The sequence below is a fragment of the Rhinatrema bivittatum genome, chromosome 16, assembly GCF_901001135.1.
Source record: "Rhinatrema bivittatum chromosome 16, aRhiBiv1.1, whole genome shotgun sequence".
Taxonomy (NCBI): domain Eukaryota; kingdom Metazoa; phylum Chordata; class Amphibia; order Gymnophiona; family Rhinatrematidae; genus Rhinatrema; species Rhinatrema bivittatum.
In genome coordinates this window covers 9097955-9122712 of record NC_042630.1, presented here as the reverse complement: position 1 = coordinate 9122712, position 24758 = coordinate 9097955, and the positions used below count along the sequence as shown (strand labels likewise).

Here is a 24758-nt window from a genome sequence, read left to right as displayed (position 1 = left end):
TCACTTAACCCCTACCTGGGCTGGATATGAAATTGCCAGCTCTCAGGGACAGGGGATTCACACCTCACAGCGTGCGTATGGATCTGGGTTGTGTGTATATCTGTATGGGTGGTCCAAGAAAACAAAGAGGTAGGCGATCTATGATAGCCGTAAGGATAAACACAAACAATAGATGCCTGATCTTTTTCCAAATGTTTATTAAGCAGAGACGTGTTCAAAAATCGCCCGACTCAGGCCGAGTTTCGCAGTTCAAAAACCGCTGCCTCAGGGGCTTCAACCCTCCACAGTTATGAAAAAATCTCAGTAGTGTATTTCTCATCTGATGTACAGTCAATTACTGTCAGCAATGCTTCTGCAAACAGCACTTCACTCCCGGTCTCTGCTGCTACTGGGCAGTATCTGTATGGGTGGACCTGCATTTTCTGGTCACGATGACATATATTACTTTAAAAACATGTTTTTGCTTCTTTCCTCTTTTTAGTGAAGAGAATCGCATTTTTTTTTATAAACAGTTTGCAGCCTGTGAATTGTTTTCTTATAAATTTCCCCAGGGGAGGGACGCACCGAGGAAGCGGACGGGGTCGCCAGGGCAGTCGTGGGATTTGCAGCTTTCCGATGTGCGTGAGGTATCGTCCTCATGGGGGCAAGTAACTTCTCTCCCTCCCGAGCGACTGGGGGAGCTTCTGCCCCTCACTTCCGTCCCAGGAGGGGGAGAGGCACTCTCTTATCTACTGCCCCTCGGCCACGGCACCACCGTAACCCTGCTGGGGCAGGGAGGGCGCAGAATTGCAGAATCAGGGACAGAGAGGGCTGGAAGGGACCTCAACTAGAACTCGGAGCCGGGTCGTCCGCAAAGCACAGGGAGGCAGGGCTGGGAAGGAGCTCATGGTTAGGAAGACAGGGCTGAGATGCTCTCTTCCTAAATCCCCCCAGACAGCCCTTGTCTAACCTTCTCCTAAGCCCCTCCAGTGACTCATATAATAATAATAATAATAATAATAATCATTAGCTCTGATGTACTGGGCAGTCAGACGCCTCTAGCTCCCTGTGCTGCTTTCCTTGCCTTTGCTTTCAGGAGCCTCAGCCTTTTTTTTCAGTGAGAAATGGCTGCAGGGCTGTCAAGTAGTTTCAGGCTCCTACGGCTGATGCTGATGCTGTAGGAGGGGGTGCAGAGTTATTCTGCCAGGTCGGGGGGGGGGGGGGAGCATCCTGATTCCTTCCCCTGCTGAAGGGGGTTAGCGCAGGTGGGGGGTAGGGAGACCATGGGTTTAAGGTCCCTGAGTGCGGCTGCTGAGTCTGCCAGAGCTCAGGGGAGAGGGTGAAGAGAGAGGAGTAAGGCAGAGGTTAAGACAACTCTGAACATCATCAGGATCCTGCAATTGTTCTCTCTGGACTTTTTCCAGTTACACTTTATTATAATTTAAAAAATGTAAACCCTTTAATGTATTTCTCTGGCAACAAACTGTCTGGACAAGAAAGTTTCCTGGATCTCAGAGAGCCACCACTGCCCGGATTCTCCCGGATTTCAGAGAAGTGAGTACCAATCCCCTGGAAGCTCCTGGTCTCAGACTCTCAGTGCTGTCTGTCTGTCTCTCCCTCCCAGGGTTGTCTTTCTGCCTGTCTCTCCTTCCTTGTGCTGCCTGTCTGGCTCTCCCTCCCAGGGCTGTCTTTCTGTCTGCCTCTCCTTCCTTGTGCTCTCTGTCTGTCTGTCTCTGCCTCCCAGGGCTGTCTTTCTGTCTGCCTCTCCTTCCTTGTGCTCTCTGTTTGTCTGTCTCTGCCTCCCAGGGCTGTCTTTCTGTCTGCCTCTCCTTCCTTGTGCTCTCTGCCTGTCTGGCTCTCCCTCCCAGAGCTGTCTTTCTGTCTGCCTCTCCTTCCTTGTGCTCTCTGCCTGTCTGGCTCTCCCTCCCAGGGCTGTCTTTCTGTCTGTCTCTCCTTCCTTGTGCTCTCTGCCTGTCTGGCTCTCCCTCCCAGGGCTGTCTTTCTGCCTGTCTCTCCTTCCTTGTGCTCTCTGCCTGTCTGGCTCTCCCTCCCAGGGCTGTCTTTCTGTCTGTCTCTCCTTCCTTGTGCTCTCTGCCTGTCTGGCTCTCCCTCCCAGGGCTATCTTTCTGTCTGTCTCTCCTTCCTTGTGCTCTCTGCCTGTCTGGCTCTCCCTCCCAGGGCTGTCTTTCTGTCTGTCTCTCCTTCCTTGTGCTCTCTGCCTGTCTGGCTCTCCCTCCCAGGGCTGTCTTTCTGTCTGTCTCTCCTTCCTTGTGCTCTCTGCCTGTCTGGCTCTCCCTCCCAGGGCTGTCTTTCTGTCTGTCTCTCCTTCCTTGTGCTCTCTGCCTGTCTGGCTCTCCCTCCCAGGGCTGTCTTTCTGTCTGCCTCTCCTTCCTTGTGCTCTCTGTCTGTCTGTCTCTCTCTTCTGGTGCATAAGAGGTGCCACGCAGTCAGACCAAAGGTCCATCGAGTCTCTGACCGTGGCCGATCCGGGCCACAAGTACTAGGCAGAGCTCATGGAGTCCTCACTCCCAGGAACAGCAGCGGCTTTCTCAGATCTCCCTGGCTAATAACTGCTTAAGGACTTTTCCTCCCGGAACTTGTCCAAACCTCTTTTAAACCCCGCTATGCTAGATGCCTTCACCACGTCCTCAAGCAACAGATTTCCTAATTCAATTGTGCCTTGAGTGAAAAAATACTGGTGGTTAGTTTCATGGGGCGTCCCCTTTTATTTATTTTATTTATTTATTTAACACTTTTCTATACCGACCTTCATGGTAGAGACTTTTGTTTTAGTATTATTTAAAGGGGTAAATAACCGTCCTTTATTTACCTGTTCCACCCCACTCATGATTTTATAAACTGCTGTGTCCCCCCTCAGCTGAAGAACCCTAACCCACGTTAACCTCTCATCGTAGGAGCGCTGTCCCATCCCCTTTGTCGTTTGTGTCGCCCTGCTCTGCACCTTTTCTGGTTCCGTTATGCCTTTCTCGAGATGGGGGGCGAGCAGAACTGCACACAGACCTCAAGGTGTGGCAGCACCATGGCTCCATACAGAGGCAATGGGATATTCTCTTTCCTGTTCTCCACTACCCTCCAAATAATTCCTAGCGTCCTGTTAGATTTTATTCATCACCGCGGTGCAGCGAGCAGAGGATTTCAATGTCCTTTTCCTGGGTGGTGACTCCTAACACAGGACCCAGCATCGGGTACCTGTACCTGGGATTGTTTTACCCCATGTGCATCACTTTTCACTTCTCCACATTATATTTCATCTGCTGTTTAGGTCCAAACTCTTACTGGTTCTGCCCGCCTGCTGCTCCCTCCCTGTGGCTGCTCTCTGTCTCCCCCAGCACTGTCTGACTCTCCTCCCATGCACTGTCTGTCTCTCCCAGGGCTGATTTTTCTTTCCTTGATCTCTGTCTATTCTCCTCCATGCTGTCTCCTCTTCCCTTCCTTTCTGTCTGTCTCTTCTCCCCTGCTCCCTCTGACTGTCTCCTTCTATGGGCTTTAAATCATTTCCACTGCTGTCTCTCCTCTGCATGCTGAAGGTCTCTTTTCCCCAGCACTCTCTGTCTGTCTTATTTTATTTTATTTATTTATTTAGGTTTTTTATATACCGGCATTCATGATACAATCACATCATGCCGGTTTACATCTGAAACAGGGGTGCACAATAACTTTAAACTTTAACTTAAGTGCAGAGAAAAATAGTTACACATAACAGGGCATATTGAACTGGGCGAAGAGAAAATGAGAGGAGAGAATAACGACAGTAAGGAAGATTATACATTCCTGGAGCTAGGATAACTGAGCTAGATAAGAAGAAATGAAGAGAGAGTAAAAATGAAGAGAGTCTTCTCTCCAAGCCTTGTTGACTGCTCTTAGTTATTTCTTTTAGAGGAGAGGAGGGAGAGAGTAAGCCAGTTTTGACGTAGTTAAAGTGTCCAGAAGGTGAGTGGCATCACCAGAATCCTTCCTGCATCTCCCATTCACTTCACTGGCACCATTTTCAAATTGCACATCTTTTGCCCAGAGAATTAATTTCCTGGAGCAAAATTATTCCCAGAAAAAGAAAGCACAGAAAAGCAAAATAAGTCTCCTCAACACAGTCTGAAATGTATTTTTTAAATTTTGTTTTCTATGAAAGCTTTCCCCCCTTCCTGATGTGATGCTTTACATGTATCAGTGTGACTCCTGCTTGGGGGCTCTGAGGAAGATCTGCTCTTCGGCTGTCTGTGCTGTATTCATGCTTTACGTGTATCAGTGTGACTCCTGCTTGGGGGCTCTGATGAAGATCTGCTCTTCAGCTATCTCTGCTGTATTCATGCTTTATGTGTATCAGTGTGACGCCTGCATGAGGCTCTGATGAAGATCTGCTCTTCAGCTATCTCTGCTGTATTCATGCTTTACGTGTATCAGTGTGTCTCCTGCATGGGGCTCTGAGGAAGATCTGCTCTTCAGCTGTCTGTGCTGTATTCATGCTTTACATGTATCAGAGTGACTCGTGCATGAGGCTCTGATGAAGATCTGCTCTTCAGCTATCTCTGCTGTATTCATGCTTTATGTGTATCAGTGTGACGCCTGCATGAGGCTCTGATGAAGATCTGCTCTTCAGCTATCTCTGCTGTATTCATGCTTTACGTGTATCAGTGTGTCTCCTGCATGGGGCTCTGAGGAAGATCTGCTCTTCAGCTGTCTGTGCTGTATTCATGCTTTACATGTATCAGAGTGACTCGTGCATGAGGCTCTGATGAAGATCTGCTCTTCAGCTATCTCTGCTGTATTCATGCTTTACGTGTATCAGTGTGACTCCTGCATGGGGCTCTGAGGAAGATCTGCTCTTCAGCTGTCTGTGCTGTATTCATGCTTTACATGTATCAGAGTGACTCGTGCATGAGGCTCTGATGAAGATCTGCTCTTCAGCTCTCACCTTGCATTTATCCAATTATGTGGATAAGTGAAAGGTGATGCATATAGGGAAAAATAACCCATGCTATAGTTACACAATGTTAGGTTCCATATTAGGTGCTACAACCCAAGAAAGAGATCTAGGCGTCATAGTGGATAACACATTGAAATCGTCGGCTCAGTGTGCTGCGGCAGTCAAAAAAGCAAACAGAATGTTGGGAATTATTAGAAAGGGAATGGTGAATAAAACGGAAAATGTCATAATGCCTCTGTATCGCTCCATGGTGAGACCGCACCTTGAATACTGTGTACAATTCTGGTCGCCACATCTCAAAAAAGATATAGTTGCGATGGAGAAGGTACAGAGAAGGGCTACCAAAATAATAAGGGGAATGGAACAACTCCCCTATGAGGAAAGATTAAGAAGAGATGGCTGAGGGGGGATATGATAGAGATGTTTAAAATCATGAGAGGTCTAGAACGGGTAGATGTGAATCGGTTATTTACTCTTTCGGATAGTAGAAAAACTAGGGGACACTCCATGAAGTTAGCATGGGGCACATTTAAAACTAATCGGAGAAAGTTCTTTTTTACTCAACGCACAATTAAACTCTGGAATTTGTTGCCAGAGGATGTGGTTAGTGCAGTTAGTGTAGCTGGGTTTAAAAAAGGATTGGATAAGTTCTTGGAGGAGAAGTCCATTACCTGCTATTAAGTTCACTTAGAGAATAGCCACTGCCATTAGCAATGGTAACATGGAATAGACTTAGTGTTTGGGTACTTGCCAGGTTCTTATGGCCTGGATTGGCCACTGTTGGAAACAGGATGCTGGGCTTGATGGACCCTTGCTCTGACCCAGTATGACATGTTCTTATGTTCTTACATGCTGTATTTATGGTTTACCTGTATCAGTGTGACTCCTGCATGGGGCTCTGATGAAGTTCTGCTCTTCAGCTCTCTGTGCTGTATTCATGCTTTACCTGTATCAGTGTGACTCCTGCATGGGGCTCTGAGGAAGATCTGCTCTTCGGCTGTCTGTGCTGTATTCATGCTTTACGTGTATCAGTGTGACTCCTGCATGGGGCTCCAATGAAGATTTGTCTTCAGCTGTCTGTGCTGTATTCATGCTTTACATATATCAGTGTGACTCCTGCTTGGGGGCTCTGATGAAGGTTTGCTCTTCAGCTGTCTGTGCTGTATTCATGCTTTACGTGTATCAGTGTGACTCCTGCTTGGGGCTCTGATGAAGATCTGCTCTTCAGCTGTCTGTGCTGTGTTCATGCTTTATGTGTATCAGTGTGACTCCTGCATGGGGCTCCGATGAAGATTTGTCTTCAGCTGTCTGTGCTGTATTCATGCTTTATGTGTACCAGTGTGACTCCTGCATGGGGCTCTGATGAAGATCTGCTCTTCAGCTCTCACCTTGCATTTATCCACTTATGAGGATAAGTGCAAGGTGATGCATATAGGGAAAAATAACCCATGCTATAGTTACACAATGTTAGGTTCCATATTAGGTGCTACAACCCAAGAAAGAGATCTAGGCATCATAGTGGATAACACATTGAAATCGTCGGTTCAGTGTGCTGCGGCAGTCAAAAAAGCAAACAGAATGTTGGGAATTATTAGAAAGGGAATGGTGAATAAAACGGAAAATATCATAATGCCTCTGTATTGCTCCATGGTGAAACTGCACCTTGAATACTGTGTCCAATTCTGGTCGCCGCATCTCAAAAAAGATATAATTGCGATGGAGAAGGTACAGAGAAGAGCTACCAAAATGATAAAGGGGATAGAACAGCTCCCCTATGAGGAAAGGCTGAAGAGGTTAGGGCTGTTCAGCTTGGAGAAGAGACGGCTGAGGGGGGATATGATAGAGGTGTTTAAAATCATGAGAGGTCTAGAACAGGCAGATGTGAATCGGTTATTTACTCTTTCGGATAATAGAAAGAGTAGGGGGCACTCCATGAAGTTAGCATGGGGCACATTTAAAACTAATCGGAGAAAGTTCTTTTTTACTCAACGCACAATTAAACTCTGGAATTTGTTGCCAGAGAATGTGGTTCGTGCAGTTAGTATAGCTGTGTTTAAAAAAGGATTGGATAAGTTCTTGGAGGAGAAGTCCATTACCTGCTATTAATTAAGTTCACCTAGAGAATAGCCACTGCCATTAGCAATGGTTACATGCAATAGACTTAGTTTTTGGGTACTTGCCAGGTTCTTATGGCCTGGATTGGCCTCTGTTGGAAACAGGATGCTGGGCTTGATGGACCCTTGCTCTGACCCAGTATGGCATTTTCTTATGTTCTTATGTTCTTACGTGCTGTATTCATGCTTTATGTGTATCAGTGTGACTCCTGCATGGGGCTCTGAGGAAGATCTGCTCTTCATCTGTCTGTGCTGTATTCATGCTTTACCTGTATCAGTGTGACTCCTGCATGGGGCTCTGAGGAAGATCTGCTCTTCATCTGTCTGTGCTGTATTCATGCTTTACCTGTATCAGTGTGACTCCTGCATGGGGCTCTGAGGAAGATCTGCTCTTCATCTGTCTGTGCTGTATTCATGCTTTACCTGTATCAGTGTGACTCCTGCATGGGGCTCTGAGGAAGATCTGCTCTTCATCTGTCTGTGCTGTGAGCGGCTGAGCTGGAGACGCTTTCAAAAGTCCTTATTCCTCGGTGAGTAAAATAAGTCAGAACGGAAAAAAAGGGAGATTACACTGATTTGTGTTCTCTAAAATGCACATTTTAGGGGTGGTGCTAATTCCCGTTTTAATTTTCGAAGGTTGAAAAAATGTTTGGCAATTCTTCAGATACGGTCGGATAAATCATTCCATTCCCCCTCTTTTTCTGCTTTAAAGTTCCCTCCCCCCCCTTTAGAGATGCACATTTTGCCCGGGTTAACAAACCCATTCTGACCTGAGCTCTGACACGGGTGCAGCTCTGGTTTTTTTTATCTTGCCTGAGAACGAGGACTTCTTCGCTTGGAAAATCTCTGTCTTTTTTTTTTTTTTTTGCCAAGAAACGCTGGAAGTGGTTTTCTTTCTTAGGAAGTTGCAGTTTTTACATTTCTAAATTAAGGTGCACTTTTGTTTAAAGCCTTTATTTATTAATTTTTTTAACAGAAAATAGCAATCTGTTTTCTCTCCCATGTGTGCATCAGCTGCCAGGGGCAGAGGGCAGTGCAGGGAAGTTGCAGCTTTTCCGTTTCAGCCTCCCGAGAAGGGACGATGGGGGCTGGAAAAGCTTGCGCCGGTCCTCTGAGGGGGGGAGGGGGGCAGTCTCCGACCCGACCCCACTGGGGATAAACTCCGCGCCTACTTCGGCTGTGGATCTTGTTGCGGGCACAAAGCACCCGATTTTCCTGTTGGTTCTCTACCCCGACCTAAACCCGACCCCTCCCCAGGAACACAGCGTTTCGGTGGGGGGAAATGTGGCAGCGCCGTGGAAGCCTCTTTACGCGGATAGAACACTTTTTATCCGGATAAATGACTTTGCAAATTGTCCTGCCCCAGGCTCAGGCAACCTGCAAGAGCTCCGGTTTCCTCTTTTGATTCAAACATTTTTCAGTCATTTTTAAATTTGTAATCTTTTAATTTTTTTGTTTAGAACTTCCACATTGCTTTTTAAATATTTTTGTAATAACTCGAATTTGTGTCTGGATGAGTGCTTCACCTGATCTCGCGGTTTAGAAATTCTCGTGTTTTATGGGTTTTTTTTCAGCATTTTTTTTATCCCATCTGTGGACATTTTTGCCATTTGAAGAATGGTGCTGCCATCCAGTGGCCAATTAGGAGACTGCATCCGCATCTGAGCAAAATGTAACCTGGAAGGGAGGGGACCATTTCAGTTTGTGTCTTATTCTGAGCCGTAAACCTTGCGCTCTTAACCTCTGTGGGGTTTTCTGCTCCGTATTTCAGCAGATAAATATAGAAAAACTACCGGCTTGTCATGGAATGGATGAATGGTACCCTGGTGACCGAGTTTGTTTTGCTGGGCTTCCCTATGGCTCGCGGGCTGCAGCTCCTGCTCTTCCTGGCACTCCTCCTGGTCTACATTACAACCTTGGTGGGCAACCTGACTATCATCGGTGTCACCTGGACCAATGCTCACCTGCGAACCCCCATGTACTTCTTCTTGCGCAACTTGGCCTTCCTGGATATCTGGTTCACATCAGCCATTGTGCCCAAGATGCTCACCAATCTATTGATGGAGACGAAGACCATCTCCTATGGTGGCTGCATGCTCCAGTCCTACATCTACTTTGTCCTCGGCACCACTGAGTTCATCCTTCTAGCCGTGATGTCCTTTGACCGCTATGTGGCCATTTGTCACCCGCTGCGCTATTCTGCCATCATGAGCCAGAGGCTCTGCATCCATCTAGTCTTGGGCTCCTGGTTGGGTGGCTTCCTGGATACCATCATCCAGACAGTGCTGACCCTGCGGCTGCCCTTCTGTGGCCCTAATGTCATCAACCACTACTTCTGTGACGTGGAGCCCCTGCTGAAGCTGGCCTGCGCGGACACGAGCCTCATCGGGAAGCTGGACTTTGCTCTGGCCTCCTCCGTGGTGCTGGGTTCCCTGTTTTGGTCCCTCATCTCGTACACCTGCATCGCGGTTGCAATCGCCCGGATCCCATCGGCGGACGGGCGACGGAAGGCCTTCAACACCTGCGCCTCCCACGTCACCGTGGTGGCCCTGGTCTACGGCAGCTGCATCTTCATGTGCGCCCGGCCTGCCCAGGACTCGGCCCTGGACTCCAACAAGATTGTAGCCGTGCTGAATAGCATCCTGACGCCCCTGCTGAACCCCTTCATCTACAGCCTCCGGAACAAGAGTGTCAAGGATGCTTTGAAACAGGCCTTGGCCAAGAACCTCTTTCTCAAGGGCGAAAAGCACTGAGGCCAGATGGGTACCGCATGTCCCCCATGTCATACAGTCTCTAAAACTCACCTGTTGCCCAGAAACATGATTGATTTGTTCCCTGCACCTATGGCTTGGAGCTTGGTAATAGGCATGACAATAATGAATTGCTAATGTCTTGAGGGCCCAACGTTCCTTAATCTAATGCTTCAAAAATTATTTTTGCCTGAGGCCCCTCCCCTGTGATTTAATGGGGGGGGGGGCAATATGTCCCTTTCCATTAAATCTGGGGGAGACAGCTTTGAAAATGTTGTTATGTTCAGGGGGAGAGGGACATGCTTGACCTCAGTTGTGTCAAACAATAGGCACTGATGTATCCTTGCCCCCTACAGCTCCGTGTACCCCCACCAAAGTTAAAATGAGAATATTCAGGATGGAAATCACCTCTGAAACTGTGAGCCTGTGCCGAGTATTTAAATGTCTGACTCTGCTCTCTGAACAGGAGCCCAATCTGATGATCAGATGAGAGCTGCAGATGCACAGCGGAGTTGCCTAAACTTTGCAGCTTTCCAATTCATAACCAAAATGATAAAAAAAAAAATATTCTATATAAGTGGACCATTATTCCCACTCCCTTCCCATGTCTCCCCTTAATGCCAGAATTGTCCTAATTGTAGGCTGTGGGTTGGGTCATCAACTAGCTCATGTCTACCTAACAAGGATGATCTGGTCCTGGTTTTGTCTCCCTGCACTGCATGCGCGGACATGTGGCCGTCTTTCCCTAAGGAAACCAGGAAGTTACATAATCCATGCTTCTTAGGGGGAAGAGGGAAAACCAGGACGGAATCAGTTTTCTTGGGTTGACCTGGGGCAGTGAGCCTTCCTATATTTGGGGGAGGAGGTGAGCAGCAGGACTGGTGTATCTGTTTCTAGGGTTTCCTCTGTAAATGAATCTCTCTGGGATCTTTATCCATGAAATAAAAGATTTTATTGCATCAGTCAGTTATGATTCATTGTTAATACTATGGACACCCACAAAGTGTGGGAGTTGGCATGTGTTTGCTTTTGTGAATGTGTCTGTGTGTGCGTGTATGTTTGAGACAGACAGACACACAATGTGAGATGAGTCCTGCATGGTAACAACAGCTTGATGAACTCAGGATGTATTCTCTCTCAAGCTGGTCTCACACTAGGTGGTCGGATGACATCAAGAGGCAGTGGAGGTCCTCTGGTGACATTGGCTACAGTACAGAATGACACACATCCTGAGCTTTGTGCTGGTGCAGGAACGGAGTGATAAAAAAAAACAAAAAACCCCAACAACAAAAAAACTAAAAACGATGTTTAACAGCCAATCTGAGCTTACTCTTCCATTGCTGCTCTGCAGTACCCAAGGGTAAATGTGACAAGGAACCAGTAGAACCGAGCAGGGAAGTCTCAGAGCAGAGACCCACACAAGGAAGGGTCTCGCAGCAGAAGTGAATGGGTTGTTTGAAATATTATTCTAAGGGGCAGAACGAGTGGAGGTCAGAGTGGACACAGTCAGGGCTGTGTAGGCTATTTCTCCATCCTATGAAGGAAAACAAAAGTAAAATTATACATTAAAGGTGCACACAGACACAGACAGACACAAAACATTTACAGGTCTGACTACCCGACCAGAGTGGAGCACAGTTTTTGAGAGTTTGCTGATTACACCGAGCAGCAGTCTCTCTCTCAAAGAATCTTTTCCCCAACCAACACTCGTTTCGCCAGGGGCATTAGTCTTAGCAGTCTCTTGTAAATGTATTCGCCACAAGAAGGGGGCCCGAGGTCCATGGCATCAATCTGAAACTTTTCTTGTGGGTTTAGAAACCTGGATTTTGCACCAAATTCTGCAAACCATGGTGGCAATCGGAAGAGGCAAGGGGGTTTGTGAGTAAACACAACAGTGTCTGTATCTGGCGAACAGCCTGGGGGAGCTGTTTGCACTTATTCCTTACAGGCATCGAGGGCAGGCATGCAACATTTCTAGAAAGGGCAAAAAGGAAAGAAAAAACCAACTTGGGGAACATCTAGGAGTGAGTGCCCTGGTGCGCTGGTCTGTGCTAGTTTGGCCTGAGCACAGTCAAAAGTACCGAGGACAACTGAGGGAGGTCTGGGAGTTTTTGCCCTGCAGAATTGTATTTCTTAAAATCTCCTTTAAAACGTGCATGAATCGGGTTTTCTTGTTGTTTGCAAAGCATGTCAGGAGAGATCTCACGCCACGTTAAATTGCGTTCTGCAGCAGACAGGTTTTGGATTATTCGATCCGGTTACATTCTCCCCCCGCCTCATATTTTGTTGTCCTCGTCAAGGATACAGGAGAGGCGGTGGGCACCACATTGGTCTGCAGCACTTTCTGCAAGCTAGAGGAGTCCTGGAAACCTTTAACCCTGGTGCTAAAAATCAGAAGTTCATTAAGAAAGTTTGCCGTCAGTAACCCTGGCCAGTCCTGGACCCTTGAAGCAAGGTTTGCTTTGCAGCAGAGATGCACAATTTACACCGCTGCCAGCTGTGACTGTTTCAGAATATGCAGCGCATAGGATAATCAGCTCTCTCCAGGGTGAGCTCTGAGGGGCAGGGACCCTGCAACACTGCGAGTACAGTCCCGATGTATGAATAGCAAGCATTGTTCTTCCATCTATCGGTGAACCCCCCTGGAGTGCTCGAAAGCTGTACTTACCTCATGTGGGACTGGGGAGGACTGGTCTGTCTTTGCACCTGGGATAAAGGGACAGGGAAGAGGAGAAGGCAGAGGACGAGACAGGAGAAAAAGGGGTTAATGTGGGCTAATGCCACCTTCTCCGAACAACACAGAAGCCTCCAAAAATGAAACACATTCTGGAAAACTCAATCCTAACTTGTGGCAGGTATTGACTTCAGGTTATGACTTCAATCTAGGCTTTTCCAAGTAGCCGCGCCCTGCTCTCCACGCTGCAACCATCCCTGCACCGGAGTCCACCCAAATGTCCCCTTCATACTGGAGCAAGCTCACTCATTTTAGTGAGCACATTTCTCTTGTTCCTTTGCACTTCCGGCTCAGTTGGACCCAGGGCTGGGATGTGATGCAGTGAGCCCTTCACCCACACCTCCCTGAGGATGCCCCCCACCCACCCAGATTCAGTATCTCCCCTCCTCACCACCTCCCGTTCCCGGATGGAATATTTTCTTAGGTTACCCCTGAATCTACCCCCCCCCCCCCCCCCGGAGCCGCCAGTTCTACTCCTCCTTTCCCTGAGAAAAGTTTGCCTCTTGTGCATTTTGAGGTTTCTGGAAATCTCTTTTCATTTGTAAGGTTTTTACTTTCTTTGCTCACGTTGCTTTCATGCTTCCTCGGTTATTTTGTAAATTCCTTCAGTCCTTGACGGAAGAGGTCGGGAGTAAGATCCCCCGCGCCCGCAGGTGACCAGAGCCCGCTGGCCCGGGCCCTGGAAGTCGCCGATCCAGCCCAAACCCGGCACCCCTGGGCCCCTACCTGTCCTGGCCAGCCGTGCCCGGCAGAGGAGGATAAGCAGGACGGCAAGAAGCAGCGAGCCGAGGCCGGCACCGAGCCCGATAATCACCAGCCAGAGGAGCTTCGGAGCTGCAAGGGAAATGCAGTCCCTGTCAGTGATGGCTTCACCCCATCCCCCTCCCCCAGCGCTGCCCCTCCCCACCCTGCTCCCCTGCCAGGCACTGCCGCCCAGCCTCGCCTCCACAGAGGTGGCTGCATGCCTGACCCTCAAGTTTAATATTTGTAAAGCACTTTGGATCCAGCTGGGAAGAAATGCACTGAAGCAATCAATAAAAGATACTCATTATAGGTTATTATTGTCATTAATATTCAGAGCAGAACAATGCAGCAAACTGCCAATAGAATTACTATTGATGCAACTGGAGAATGTGGTTCAAGCGAATGGATTACGCAGGAAAGTGGGTAGAGTCGGAGTCGGACATTCATGGAAGAGGGCGGGAGTTAGCGGTGCCACGCGTATCGGGTGCCCGATCGTGTGATTAATGGACCTGCATACCAACGCCCCCCCCCCCCCCCCAGCCCACTGCCCCATCTAGGGGTCCGCGCTGACATTTCTCCAGATTTATCCTCCGCGCATATTTGCAAGCCTGAGATAATTTGCAGAGGGCCGAGTGTAAATTCTACCTCCACCGGTGATTTCACCTCCGGTGGTGGGGGATGTGTCTCCTTCTTCCCTGCCCTCCCCCCAGCCACCAGAAGCAGGGTAACCACCTCCCCTTCCCCCAAATGCCCCCTCTCACCTTCCACAGTTACCTGCCGGGGGCTGCTCTGAGGGGAAATCAGCAACCTCCCGCGTACGTCTGCCTCGTAATAGCAGGAGTAGTTTCCCACGTGAGAGGCATTCCCTCTCATGGCCCGGAAGGAAAACCTAAAGTTCCTCTCTGTCCTGTTGGGCGACTGACCACGGTGGACGACCTCTCCATCCCGGAGGAAGAGCATCTGCACATTTCCGGAGCCAGCAGGGGCTGAGCAGGCGAGGGTTAGGTTCTCACCGTCTCCAACCCGCCCATCAGACGGGGTCAGGGAGAATGCAGGTGGGCGCAGGGGGTCTGGGGAAGGAGAGATTCGGATTAGAAATGCCTCCCAGTGCTTGGGGGCTCGATGGCCTTTGCACAACCCTGTTTCCAACATTCAGGTCAGGTGTGGGATCCCACTTCTGACACCATGCCTGAGGGTTCCACATGGCTTGTTCTTTCCCTGCAGAGCTAGTGGAAATCCCTGATCGTGTTATTGTTCACACTTAATATTTTGCTTCCTATTCCTACCCTACTGCTCAGGAAAGAAGGAATTTAAGTGACAGCCCCACACTCTCTTTCATTTCATGTGCATCCTATGTCACTGGGTTTGGATTTACAACCCTCAGTCAGCAAGTCACGTTGGCTGGAGACAGCAAGAGAGGGCAAATATAAAGAGACAGACATAAAGAAAGACAGATGGACAGGGATCTTCTGATGTACCTATGACAACCACCGCCACTGGAGTGCTCGGCACAGCAGGGATGTCCCGCCCTCTCTCCCCGGTCCAGTAAATGCAGCGATAGGTTCCAGCAGTCTGGCCGGAGACCCCAGAGATGACATAGTCCCTGGGGGAGGCGCCAGGCCTCTCCGTCACCTCTCTCCCGTCCTTGTAAAACCGGTACCCAGTGACCGCGGCAGGTCCAGGGCTTGCGCAGCCCATGGTCACAGGTTCGCCCGTGATGTAGACGGGGTAGGCTGGCTGCAGGGTGAGGGAGGGGGCTGGCGGCTGAGCTGAAACAGAGGGGAAACAAAAAAACAAAAGCAGGAGAGAGGGGTCACATCCCAGCTACCCCAGGTTGGTGTCATTTTGTTCCTGGGCTTTGTCAGGGTCACTTTAGTTTTCAACTGCAGGCGATGCATTGGGCCTGGCTCTCCTGCTCTACAGCGCGTAGAATTGCAGAGGGGCCTGGATTCTGGAGGTGAAGTTTTGGGATCAATAGGATGTGGATCCACTGACCTGCAATCTCCCTTCAGGAGCCTAGGGCAGTAGTTCCTGCCCCTCAGGTATTCAGGCTACCTGCAATGAATGTGGATGAGCTGCACTTGCAGGCTCTGGGGGCAGGGCATGGGAAGCTGCCAGTCTGTCTGGTGCATCTTCAGTGCAGAGAGCCTGAAACTCTGACTGACTGGGAACCCCTGTCCCTGGGAGCTCCTCCGACGAGGCAGTTCCCAGAGTGGGCTCGGAGGTGGGAGAGAGGCACAGAACACCAGCCTGGCTCTTTGGGAATTATCAACAGCCGCTGGATACAGCTCTCTGCGCCAAAAACAAGTACATTTCATCCCTTACTGCACTTACATTTCCACTCCCATAGACCTAATTTCCCGACTATGCCGACACTTAACAGGAAAAATATTGTTTTGAGTGGGAGTCTGTGCATTTTATGTGAGTGCCAGCCCCTCCCTTTTGTTAGAAGTTGACATGTCCGGGACACTGGCGAATCTGCCTGTTTGCTGCCCTCTTCATTCATGAAGGCCTTCTGCCTGGTTATTTATTTATTTTTTGGGGGGTGGGGGGTGGGGTGGGGTATGGTCTGGGATGAATGGTTTTGCGAAACGAACTCAACTCCTTCCCCGTGCTTTCCGCGCGGCCGCCTTACCTGTGATGGCGAGCAAGTGTCGGGCGCTGCGCATGGATCGAATCACCCTGCCCCGCACCTCGCTCTGGTAGAGGCAGGAGTACCAGCCTGCCTCCTCTTCCCTGGCGCCTGCCATCCTGTACGTGGGCTCCGAGGGGCTGCCTCCCCCCACCGGCGCTTCCGCGTCGTCCCTGTAGAAGCGGTATCCGACGACGCCGTCGGCCTCAGGGTGCGCGCAGCGCAGGGTGACGGGCTCCCCGCTGATGTAGACCGGGCTGGGTGGCTCGAAGGAGAGGCGAGGGGTGGGGAGGTGATCTGGGGACAGGGGGAGCGGGAAGGCGTGGATGGGGGGAGAGAGAGAGAGAGAGAGAGTATTTAGTGAGGTTTACAGGAACAGAAGCATTTTACAAGAAGTTACTGGGCTCAGTGAGCGATGTCTCTTATGTCGATAAGAGATGGTATCTCATGCTGGCTAGTTAAAAATGCTTTATGTTAATAAGCACTCCAGTCTCTTATGGGATAAGACATAGCATCGCATCCTACTTAGTTCATAGATGCTCTATAATAAAAGAACAGGGAGTGAGAATGATGTATCTGGTGGTATAATCTATATTGATTGGTTCATTGGTTCTGCAAGTCATATCTCTCATTATAAGAGATCTTATCTGGGGCTAGACCATAGGTGCTTTAGACTATAAGATGTTCCGTGAGCGCTGTCTCTTATGGTATAAGAGGTACCCGCCTCAGGCTGGTTGGTTCAGAGCTGGTCCTTACCTATCACATAGAGGGACACAGGGGGGCTCTCCCTGGAGAGGACGCTTGCTCCTGCCTCCAGGGTCCAGTAAGCACAGGAGTAAGACCCTGCCGCTCCCTTATTGACGCTGGCTATGGAGTAGGTACCCGGAGAGGGAGTGCGGTGACCTTCGGTGACCTCTCTGCCCTCTTTGTAGAACTGGTACCCTCGCGCTCCCTGGGCCCCAGCGACTTCGCAGCGCAGCACGGCCGGCTCCCCTGTCATGTACACGGTGTAGCCGGCGGCGAGGGAGACGGAGGGAGGGGCTGGGGGAGCTGAAGGGACAAGGTGGAGAGGCAAGAGGACAGGAAGGAGGAAAAGAAATTAAAATGCAGAAAACACACCTTAACGAAGGCCATTATTCAAAGGATTTCCTCGCATAAATGTAATTTAAAAGCATTTATACATGTAAATTGTACTCAAGTACATCCCATGGGCAATTCAAGGGCATATATTGTAGCAATTTTCAAAAGCTCACTTACTCCAGTAAATGCTTTTTAAAATTAGGCCCAAAGTGTGTGTGTGTGGGTGTGTGTGTGGGTGGGTGTGTGGGTATGTGCGGGTGTCTGTGTGTGGGTATGGGGGGGGGGGGGGGGGAATGTTTGAGGTTCAATTCCAAGCAATGTAATTGGCTGGGAGATGGGGTGTTGGTCCCTGCATGCCATTAATTCTCAGGTGACCTAAATGTTGGGTCACCAAAAGGCCCAAGGTCATCAGCGATAGGCCATGCCAGTCCTGGCTTTATTCCCATTGCATCTCTGAGACTCATAGGTCTAATTTCTGAAAGCAACTTTGGAGCTACAAGTCCCAGCAAACGTCGGGGCTGCTCTCATCCTGATCCTGATGACTTGGCTTCAGTTGGTGATGACCATTGCTATAAAGAAATAATTACCCACGCTTTACCATGTAGAGATATATATTTTAAATTAAAATGTCACCTGTTAAGGTAGCATTTTTGAATACCTTTTAGCTGCTTGTCTTTGAAATATTTTCCCTGAAACCCACCAGTGGCAGTGTCACAGATCTCACATGCACACACACACACACACACACACAATACGGTCTCTGCTTCATATTATGTGTGTGTGTATTTGATATCAGTTATGACATCATAAGCAGCATGGACCTATTGAGAGAGAGTTTGTGGTGTCACCCGTTCCAACATGGCTGTCTCCGAGGGGGAGAAGCTCATAGAATGCTGGATCTGATTGGCTGACAAACCTCCCCCTGCTTTATGACATCACAAGCTCTGTGTAGGATGGAGGAAGTGGTGAAAAATGGAGCTCCCTGTCCCAGCTTGCCCCAAGGATAAATTCTACTGACCTTTCACTGCAAGGAGAAGGCGCCCACTCAGGCAAACTGCAAGAAAGGAAGCAAGATCAGCTTTTAATGCCAGACTTCTTAATCCTGAACGGGGATGGATTTCACGCCCTTGTGATTATTGGGTTAGATGCCTAGCCAGATACATGGACACGAGCCGCAACGTCTCCTGCCAGATGTAGGCCCTGCTCAGACACTCAGTATAAGCCAAGGAAGAACGTGGGCTGTCTGATGTGATCCCACCCACGTAGACTCATTGCACACTAGGTCACACCTATAACGCACCTACAGTTGTCTCACTTTAGGCCACTCCTCTAACCTCACCCACGTGCGCTCATCCGTCTTCAGACCCCATCCACTCATCCAGTCTCTGGATTTTAGGCCCCGTTTCTAATATCCCTAACTGTTTACTCGTCTGACTTTAGGTCCTGCCTCTGACCCCGTCCACTCCTGCAGTCTGCGTTAGGTGCATAAGTACAGTCACTCATTTCCCTCATGTCTTCGATCTGAGGGGTCCCTGTAAGCATCTCTAGCCCTGTTTTAAACGTCAGACCAGTTCCAGAGTTAGGGACAAGCTACCCACACTGCATCTCAGGGCTTCAGATTATGAGAAGTCTTTAAAAAAACAAAACACAACTACATTTCAAGTTTTACATATATATTTATATATTTTTTGTAATGCTTTGGGGCCTCTTAAACTTGACCTAGCTCTTCACTTCTTGATACGGCGCCAAAGCCCATGCTTGAATCTTTGAGACAAGAGTTGGCCTTCCTATGGGCTTTCCATTCACGGACTCCTCTCGCACGTTCACTCTGTGGGAGCCGATGGGCGCGATACGGGATCTCAGACTCACCTATGACCAGGGCGGCTCCCGAAGGCAGCATCGTGGGAGAAAGCCTGCGCCACAGAGAGGAAACCTCACAGAGTTAGCAAGCAGAGGCAGCGGCATACGGGGCACGTCCTGTAACTTTTATAAACATCTAAACCCCCCCTCGCCACACACACACACACCCACACCCACACACCCACACCCACACACACACACACACACACCCCCCCCACACACACATACACACACACAAACACACACACACACACACACACACACACCCACACACACAAACCCACACATACCCACACATACACACACACACACACACAAACATACACACACAAACACACACACACACACACACACACACATACACACCCCTACACACACACGATTTGTTTCTTAAAATGTCTGTATAAATTCTTACAAAGAGAAATTTGCTGTCCTCAGGGGGTGCCTGCCCCATTAAGCAGTGCAGGGTACGCCTTAGCAGGGGGGGGGTCTGTGACCGGCCCTGACGCGTGAGACTGCGACAGGGAGAGCTTTGTACCCTCTCGATTGATAGAAAGATCTCAAAATTCAGCATAAACTACTGATTCCAAGAGGGTATTCACTGGGCTTCAGAGGTTTAGGGAATTTGAATGGTGATATTATATTTAGATAACTCTGGCCGAGCTATATTTATATAGCGCTGACAATGATACTCTATTTGCTGGCAGACTATCCATGTGATCTTAACATTTGTACAATGATGACAGTGCCTTAGGAGTTAGTTGTTATATTTCCATAGTGCTAGCGGGGCTGCATGATGTGATATTTATTATGTAGCACATAGGAGGTGCAATATTTATGTAGCACTGACAGCGCTATATGGGAGGTGATATTATACTCATAGTGCTGGCGGGGCTGCACGATGTGATATTTATTATATAGTGCTGGTAGCACATAGGAGGTGCAATATTTATGTAGCACTGACAGCGCTATATGGGAGGTGATATTATACACATAGCGCTGGCGGCGCTGCACGATGTGATATTTATTATATAGCGCTGGTAGCACATAGGAGGTGCAATATTTATGTAGCACTGACAGCGCTATATGGGAGGTGATATTATACACATAGCGCTGGCAGGGCTGCACGATGTGATATTTATTATATAGCGCTGGTAGCACATAGGAGGTGCAATATTTATGTAGCACTGACAGGCACGAGTTAGTCGCACATAGGAGGTGCAATATTTATGTAGCACTGACAGCGCTATATGGGAGGTGATATTATACACATAGCGCTGGCGGCGCTGCACGATGTGATATTTATTATATAGCGCTGGTAGCACATAGGAGGTGCAATATTTATGTAGCACTGACAGCGCTATATGGGAGGGTGATATTATACACATAGCGCTGGCAGGGCTGCACGATGTGATATTTATTATATAGCGCTGGTAGCACATAGGAGGTGCAATATTTATGTAGCACTGACAGCGCTATATGGGAGGTGATATTATACACATAGCGCTGGCGGCGCTGCACGATGTGATATTTATTATATAGCGCTGGTAGCACATAGGAGGTGCAATATTTATGTAGCACTGACAGCGCTATATGGGAGGTGATATTATACACATAGTGCTGGCTGCACGATGTGATATTTATTATATAGCGCTGGTAGCACATAGGAGGTGCAATATTTATGTAGCACTGACAGCGCTATATGGGAGGTGATATTATACACATAGTGCTGGCAGTCACAGAGAGGACAGAACAAGCCTCTGGTCTCTGTTTATCCTCCTTGTTCCTGACGGCCCCTGCGGCTTCCTCCTGTTTTACTCTGATAGCCAGGGCTGTCTGCCTCTCCTGTCCCCAGGGAGTCCCAAGCACGGGCCAGATTTCGCTTATCCTGTAAGGGGGTCTCTCTCAGAGTCTGTTGGAGGGCTCTTTCAGACCGTGGTGGGAGGGGGGGGATTAGGGCTCACGCTGCGAGGAGACATTGTTTTGGACCTCACCACCTTCCAGTTTCAGCGCCCCCCCCCCCTCTCCTCCCCTCCCACTGCAGATCTCGCTAAGTCAAAAACAGGAAAGGGCCATTGCAGAACAAAGGGGAGGAAAGAGGAGGCGAAGGGAGCTGGGAGCGCGGTGGAAGCGTCCCGACCAGCTCCGGAAAGGGAGTGGGGAGGAGCGGTATCCAGGCCGGCTCCAGATGTGCGGCGCTGCAAGGCCAGGTGTTCTTAAGAGGGTCGGCTGAGGGTTTACTTCTCACAGTGCTGGGGAAAATGCTTCGTACATCCGGCGCTAAGTTCTCCGAACAGCGGGTGAAGTGGTTACCGCGCCCGCCCGTGACAGGAAAGTGGCGCTTACCTCAGCGCAGCTTTATCCTGCGGCCAAACGTATGAATAACATTTCGGAAATTCCTCCGGGAATTCTGTGCAAGAAGAAGGAACAGGAAAGGTCTGAAAATCCTTTACCGGCTGCTTTTTCTGGTTTTCGGATATCCTTGTGGCTCTCCTGGAGCGCGCAGCTGGAAAGGTCTGAGCTAAATCAAACATTTTCTCTTTTGTTACGGGGTTTAAGGGCGATCATTGACGGAGTGAAAGGTAAGTCTTATTCTAACAGGCGGGGAGCAGATGGGGGTCTGCGCACGCTGCTCGGTCCTCCCTTCCCGCCCCTTCCACGCAGGAATTAAAATGACATTTTAGGGGAAAAAGTGATTCATGGCCCATTTCGTTTACCGGGACAGAAAAGGAAGCCATTGCCTCGGTTTCTCCAAGAAGCACTTTGTCAACCAGCAGTGCGGTTACTGCAGAGAGAAACTGCACTCCAAAGTGCAGGATGTGCTTTTTTTCTCAGGGACTTGGACCCGGTGCTGTGATGTCACGACTGGCCCGGGACCATCCTTGGCCCCTGAGATACCCTTAGTTGCCCAATGACTCAAGGGCATCTGGGACAAGCCGAGTTAGAATTGCCCTCCACCCCCCAGCAACCCAAGAAAATGCAAAGCAGGACTGCGAACCCCCAGCTAGGGGGCTTGAAGCCAGGAATTGCTCTGATAATCGGGGGGGGGGGGGGCTTCCTGGTCCTGGCGAAGCCCATCTGAGCTCTTCTCCACCTACTCCTGAGGTCTCTGCCTCCAGATGCCTCTCATTTCTCTGCAGAGCTTCAACAAGCATTTAGTAACGACCTGAAAGGAAGGCACCGGACCGGACGTCTTACCTTTGATGGCAGGGCTCCTGCTAATTGGAGCATGGTTCTCCTCTGAGGAGCCGAGTACAGTCCGGACAGATCTTCGCCTCTGCACTGCTTTTCTGTTAAGGGTGGGAAGGGAGGGGCTGCTCGGATAAGGGAGGGGACAAGGAGAGGGACAGACTCGGGGGCGGGGGACTTTCTCTGGAACAGGGCCGAAATTATGGAAATCTCTACAGTACATTCAAACAAACAAACAAAAAAGATTGACTTTTTTCTTTTAGTTGCCTTTATGAACCTAAGTGTTGTATTGTCTTGTTTATTTTACCTTGTTGTTTCTTCATCGATTGTATTAGTCTTATCTAACTTGACATGCTTTTATTATACTGCTTTGGTTCTCATAGTTTATAGCTTGCTTTAATATGCTTTCCTCTGGATTCATTTTATTGGTTTATGATTCAATAATTTTTAAGCTTCGATTTATTTATTTATTTTGCTATTAGGATATATTTTTTTTGTTGAGCCTTGCATTCAGCTAGAGGGGTAACCTCTCACTGAAAACGAAGTGTGTGTGTGTGTGTGTGTATATATGTGTGTGTTGCAGTGAGGAAACCATTCTTTTCAGATTTGCTTAATCCTGTAGCCCAGTTGTTCCCAATCATGTCTTGATGGTCTCCTCATAGTCAATCTGTATTCAGGATTTCCACAATAATTATGCATGAGATAGATCTGCATGCACTGCCTCTATTATATGCAAATTTATCTCGTGCATATTCCAAAAACTTGACTGGCTGGGGGAACCCTAGGATAGGTTTAGGAACCACTGCTATAGTCCATACTGTGACCCAGAGCAATAAAATAAAGAAAGAACCAGCGTGGGCTGCACTAGGACTTTTCATGGTGAGCTGTCAGTGTGAGGCACAGGATCTACCCTGGGCTGCACTAGGACTTTTCATGGTGAGCTGTCAGTGTGAGGCACAGGATCTACCCTGGGCTGCACTAGGACTTTTCATGGTGAGCTGTCAGTGTGAGGCACAGGTTCTACCCTGGGCTGCACTAGCACTTTTCATGGTGAGCTGTCAGTGTGAGGCACAGGATCTACCCTGGGCTGCACTAGGACTTTTCATGGTGCGCTGTCAGTGTGAGGCACAGGTTCTACCCTGGGCTGCACTAGGACTTTTCATGGTGCGCTGTCAGTGTGAGGCACAGGTTCTACCCTGGGCTGCACTAGGACTTTTCATGGTGAGCTGTCAGTGTGAGGGACAGGTTCTACCCTGGGCTGCACTAGGACTTTTCATGGTGCGCTGTCAGTGTGAGGCACAGGTTCTACCTTGGGCTGCACTAGGACTTTTCATGGTGAGCTGTCAGTGTGCGGCACAGGTTCTACCCTGGGCTGCACTAGGACTTTTCATGGTGAGCTGTCAGTGTGAGGCACAGGTTCTACCCTGGGCTGCACTAGGACTTTTCATGGTGAGCTGTCAGTGTGAGGCACAGGTTCTACCCTGGGCTGCACTAGGACTTTTCATGGTGAGCTGTCAGTGTGAGGTACAGGTTCTACCCTGGGCTGCACTAGGACTTTTCATGGTGCGCTGTCAGTGTGAGGCACAGGTTCTACCCTGGGCTGCACTAGGACTTTTCATGGTGAGCTGTCAGTGTGAGGGACAGGTTCTACCCTGGGCTGCACTAGGACTTTTCATGGTGCGCTGTCAGTGTGAGGCACAGGTTCTACCTTGGGCTGCACTAGGACTTTTCATGGTGCGCTGTCAGTGTGAGGCACAGGTTCTACCCTGGGCTGCACTAGGACTTTTCATGGTGAGCTGTCAGTGTGAGGCACAGGTTCTACCTTGGGCTGCACTAGGACTTTTCATGGTGCGCTGTCAGTGTGAGGCACAGGTTCTACCCTGGGCTGCACTAGGACTTTTCATGGTGAGCTGTCAGTGTGAGGCACAGGTTCTACCTTGGGCTGCACTAGGACCTTTCATGGTGCGCTGTCAGTGTGAGGCGCAGGTTCTACCCTGGGCTGCACTAGGACTTTTCATGGTGAGCTGTCAGTGTGAGGCACAGGTTCTACCCTGGGCTGCACTAGGACTTTTCATGGTGCGCTGTCAGTGTGAGGGACAGGTTCTACCCTGGGCTGCACTAGGACTTTTCATGGTGCGCTGTCAGTGTGAGGCACAGGTTCTACCTTGGGCTGCACTAGGACTTTTCATGGTGCGCTGTCAGTGTGAGGCACAGGTTCTACCCTGGGCTGCACTAGGACTTTTCATGGTGAGCTGTCAGTGTGAGGCACAGGTTCTACCTTGGGCTGCACTAGGACTTTTCATGGTGCGCTGTCAGTGTGAGGCACAGGTTCTACCCTGGGCTGCACTAGGACTTTTCATGGTGAGCTGTCAGTGTGAGGCACAGGTTCTACCTTGGGCTGCACTAGGACCTTTCATGGTGCGCTGTCAGTGTGAGGCGCAGGTTCTACCCTGGGCTGCACTAGGACTTTTCATGGTGAGCTGTCAGTGTGAGGCACAGGTTCTACCCTGGGCTGCACTAGGACTTTTCATGGTGCGCTGTCAGTGTGAGGCACAGGTTCTACCCTGGGCTGCACTAGGACTTTTCATGGTGAGCTGTCAGTGTGAGGGACAGGTTCTACCCTGGGCTGCACTAGGACTTTTCATGGTGCGCTGTCAGTGTGAGGCACAGGTTCTACCTTGGGCTGCACTAGGACTTTTCATGGTGAGCTGTCAGTGTGAGGCACAGGTTCTAC

General features: G+C 49.4%; 2 protein-coding genes across 6 annotated transcripts; one reads left to right on the top strand and one right to left on the bottom strand.

The window, feature by feature from the left end:
• Positions 1 to 1267: 1267 nt before the first annotated feature.
• Positions 1268 to 10738, top strand: LOC115078051 (olfactory receptor 6M1-like). Its single transcript, XM_029580645.1, has 2 exons — positions 1268 to 1533; positions 8807 to 10738. The coding sequence occupies exon 2, from the start codon at positions 8838 to 8840 to the stop codon at positions 9786 to 9788; it is 951 nt and encodes a 316-aa protein (XP_029436505.1). The 5' UTR covers positions 1268 to 1533; positions 8807 to 8837; the 3' UTR covers positions 9789 to 10738.
• On the bottom strand, positions 10719 to 23552 carry LOC115078048 (Fc receptor-like protein 5). 5 transcript variants are annotated; one of them, XR_003853055.1, is made up of 11 exons: positions 22034 to 22616; positions 21182 to 21245; positions 18845 to 18888; positions 17994 to 18029; positions 16652 to 16945; positions 15899 to 16192; positions 14742 to 15032; positions 14038 to 14333; positions 13246 to 13353; positions 12454 to 12491; positions 10719 to 11319 (listed from the first exon to the last, which is right to left on the bottom strand). XR_003853055.1 is itself a non-coding variant. In XM_029580637.1 (11 exons), exons 1-11 carry the CDS (start codon positions 22245 to 22247, stop codon positions 11254 to 11256), a joined length of 1758 nt encoding a protein of 585 aa, XP_029436497.1. In that variant the 5' UTR covers positions 22248 to 22604; the 3' UTR covers positions 10719 to 11253. The 5 variants fall into 5 exon arrangements, 4 of the variants coding, with proteins under 4 accessions (XP_029436497.1, XP_029436500.1, XP_029436499.1 ...); XM_029580637.1 differs by having other exon boundaries at positions 14025 to 14333; positions 22034 to 22604; XM_029580640.1 differs by lacking the exon at positions 14038 to 14333 and having other exon boundaries at positions 22034 to 23552.
• Between the last annotated feature and the right edge of the window lie 1206 nt (positions 23553 to 24758).

Excerpts from the sequence above, each read along its gene's own strand:
- LOC115078051 (XM_029580645.1), top strand. The coding sequence starts at position 8,838 with ATGGAATGGATGAATGGTACCCTGGTGACCGAGTTTGTTTTGCTGGGC.
- LOC115078048 (XM_029580637.1), bottom strand. The coding sequence starts at position 22,247 with ATGTACTGTAGAGATTTCCATAATTTCGGCCCTGTTCCAGAGAAAGTC. Across the intron at positions 16,946-17,993 it reads CCTTCTCCTTGCAGTGAAAG|CTCCCCCAGCCCCTCCCTCC; the intron begins GTCAGTAGAATT and ends TTGTCCCTTCAG. Across the intron at positions 16,193-16,651 it reads TGTGTCCCTCTATGTGATAG|ATCACCTCCCCACCCCTCGC; the intron begins GTAAGGACCAGC and ends CCCTGTCCCCAG.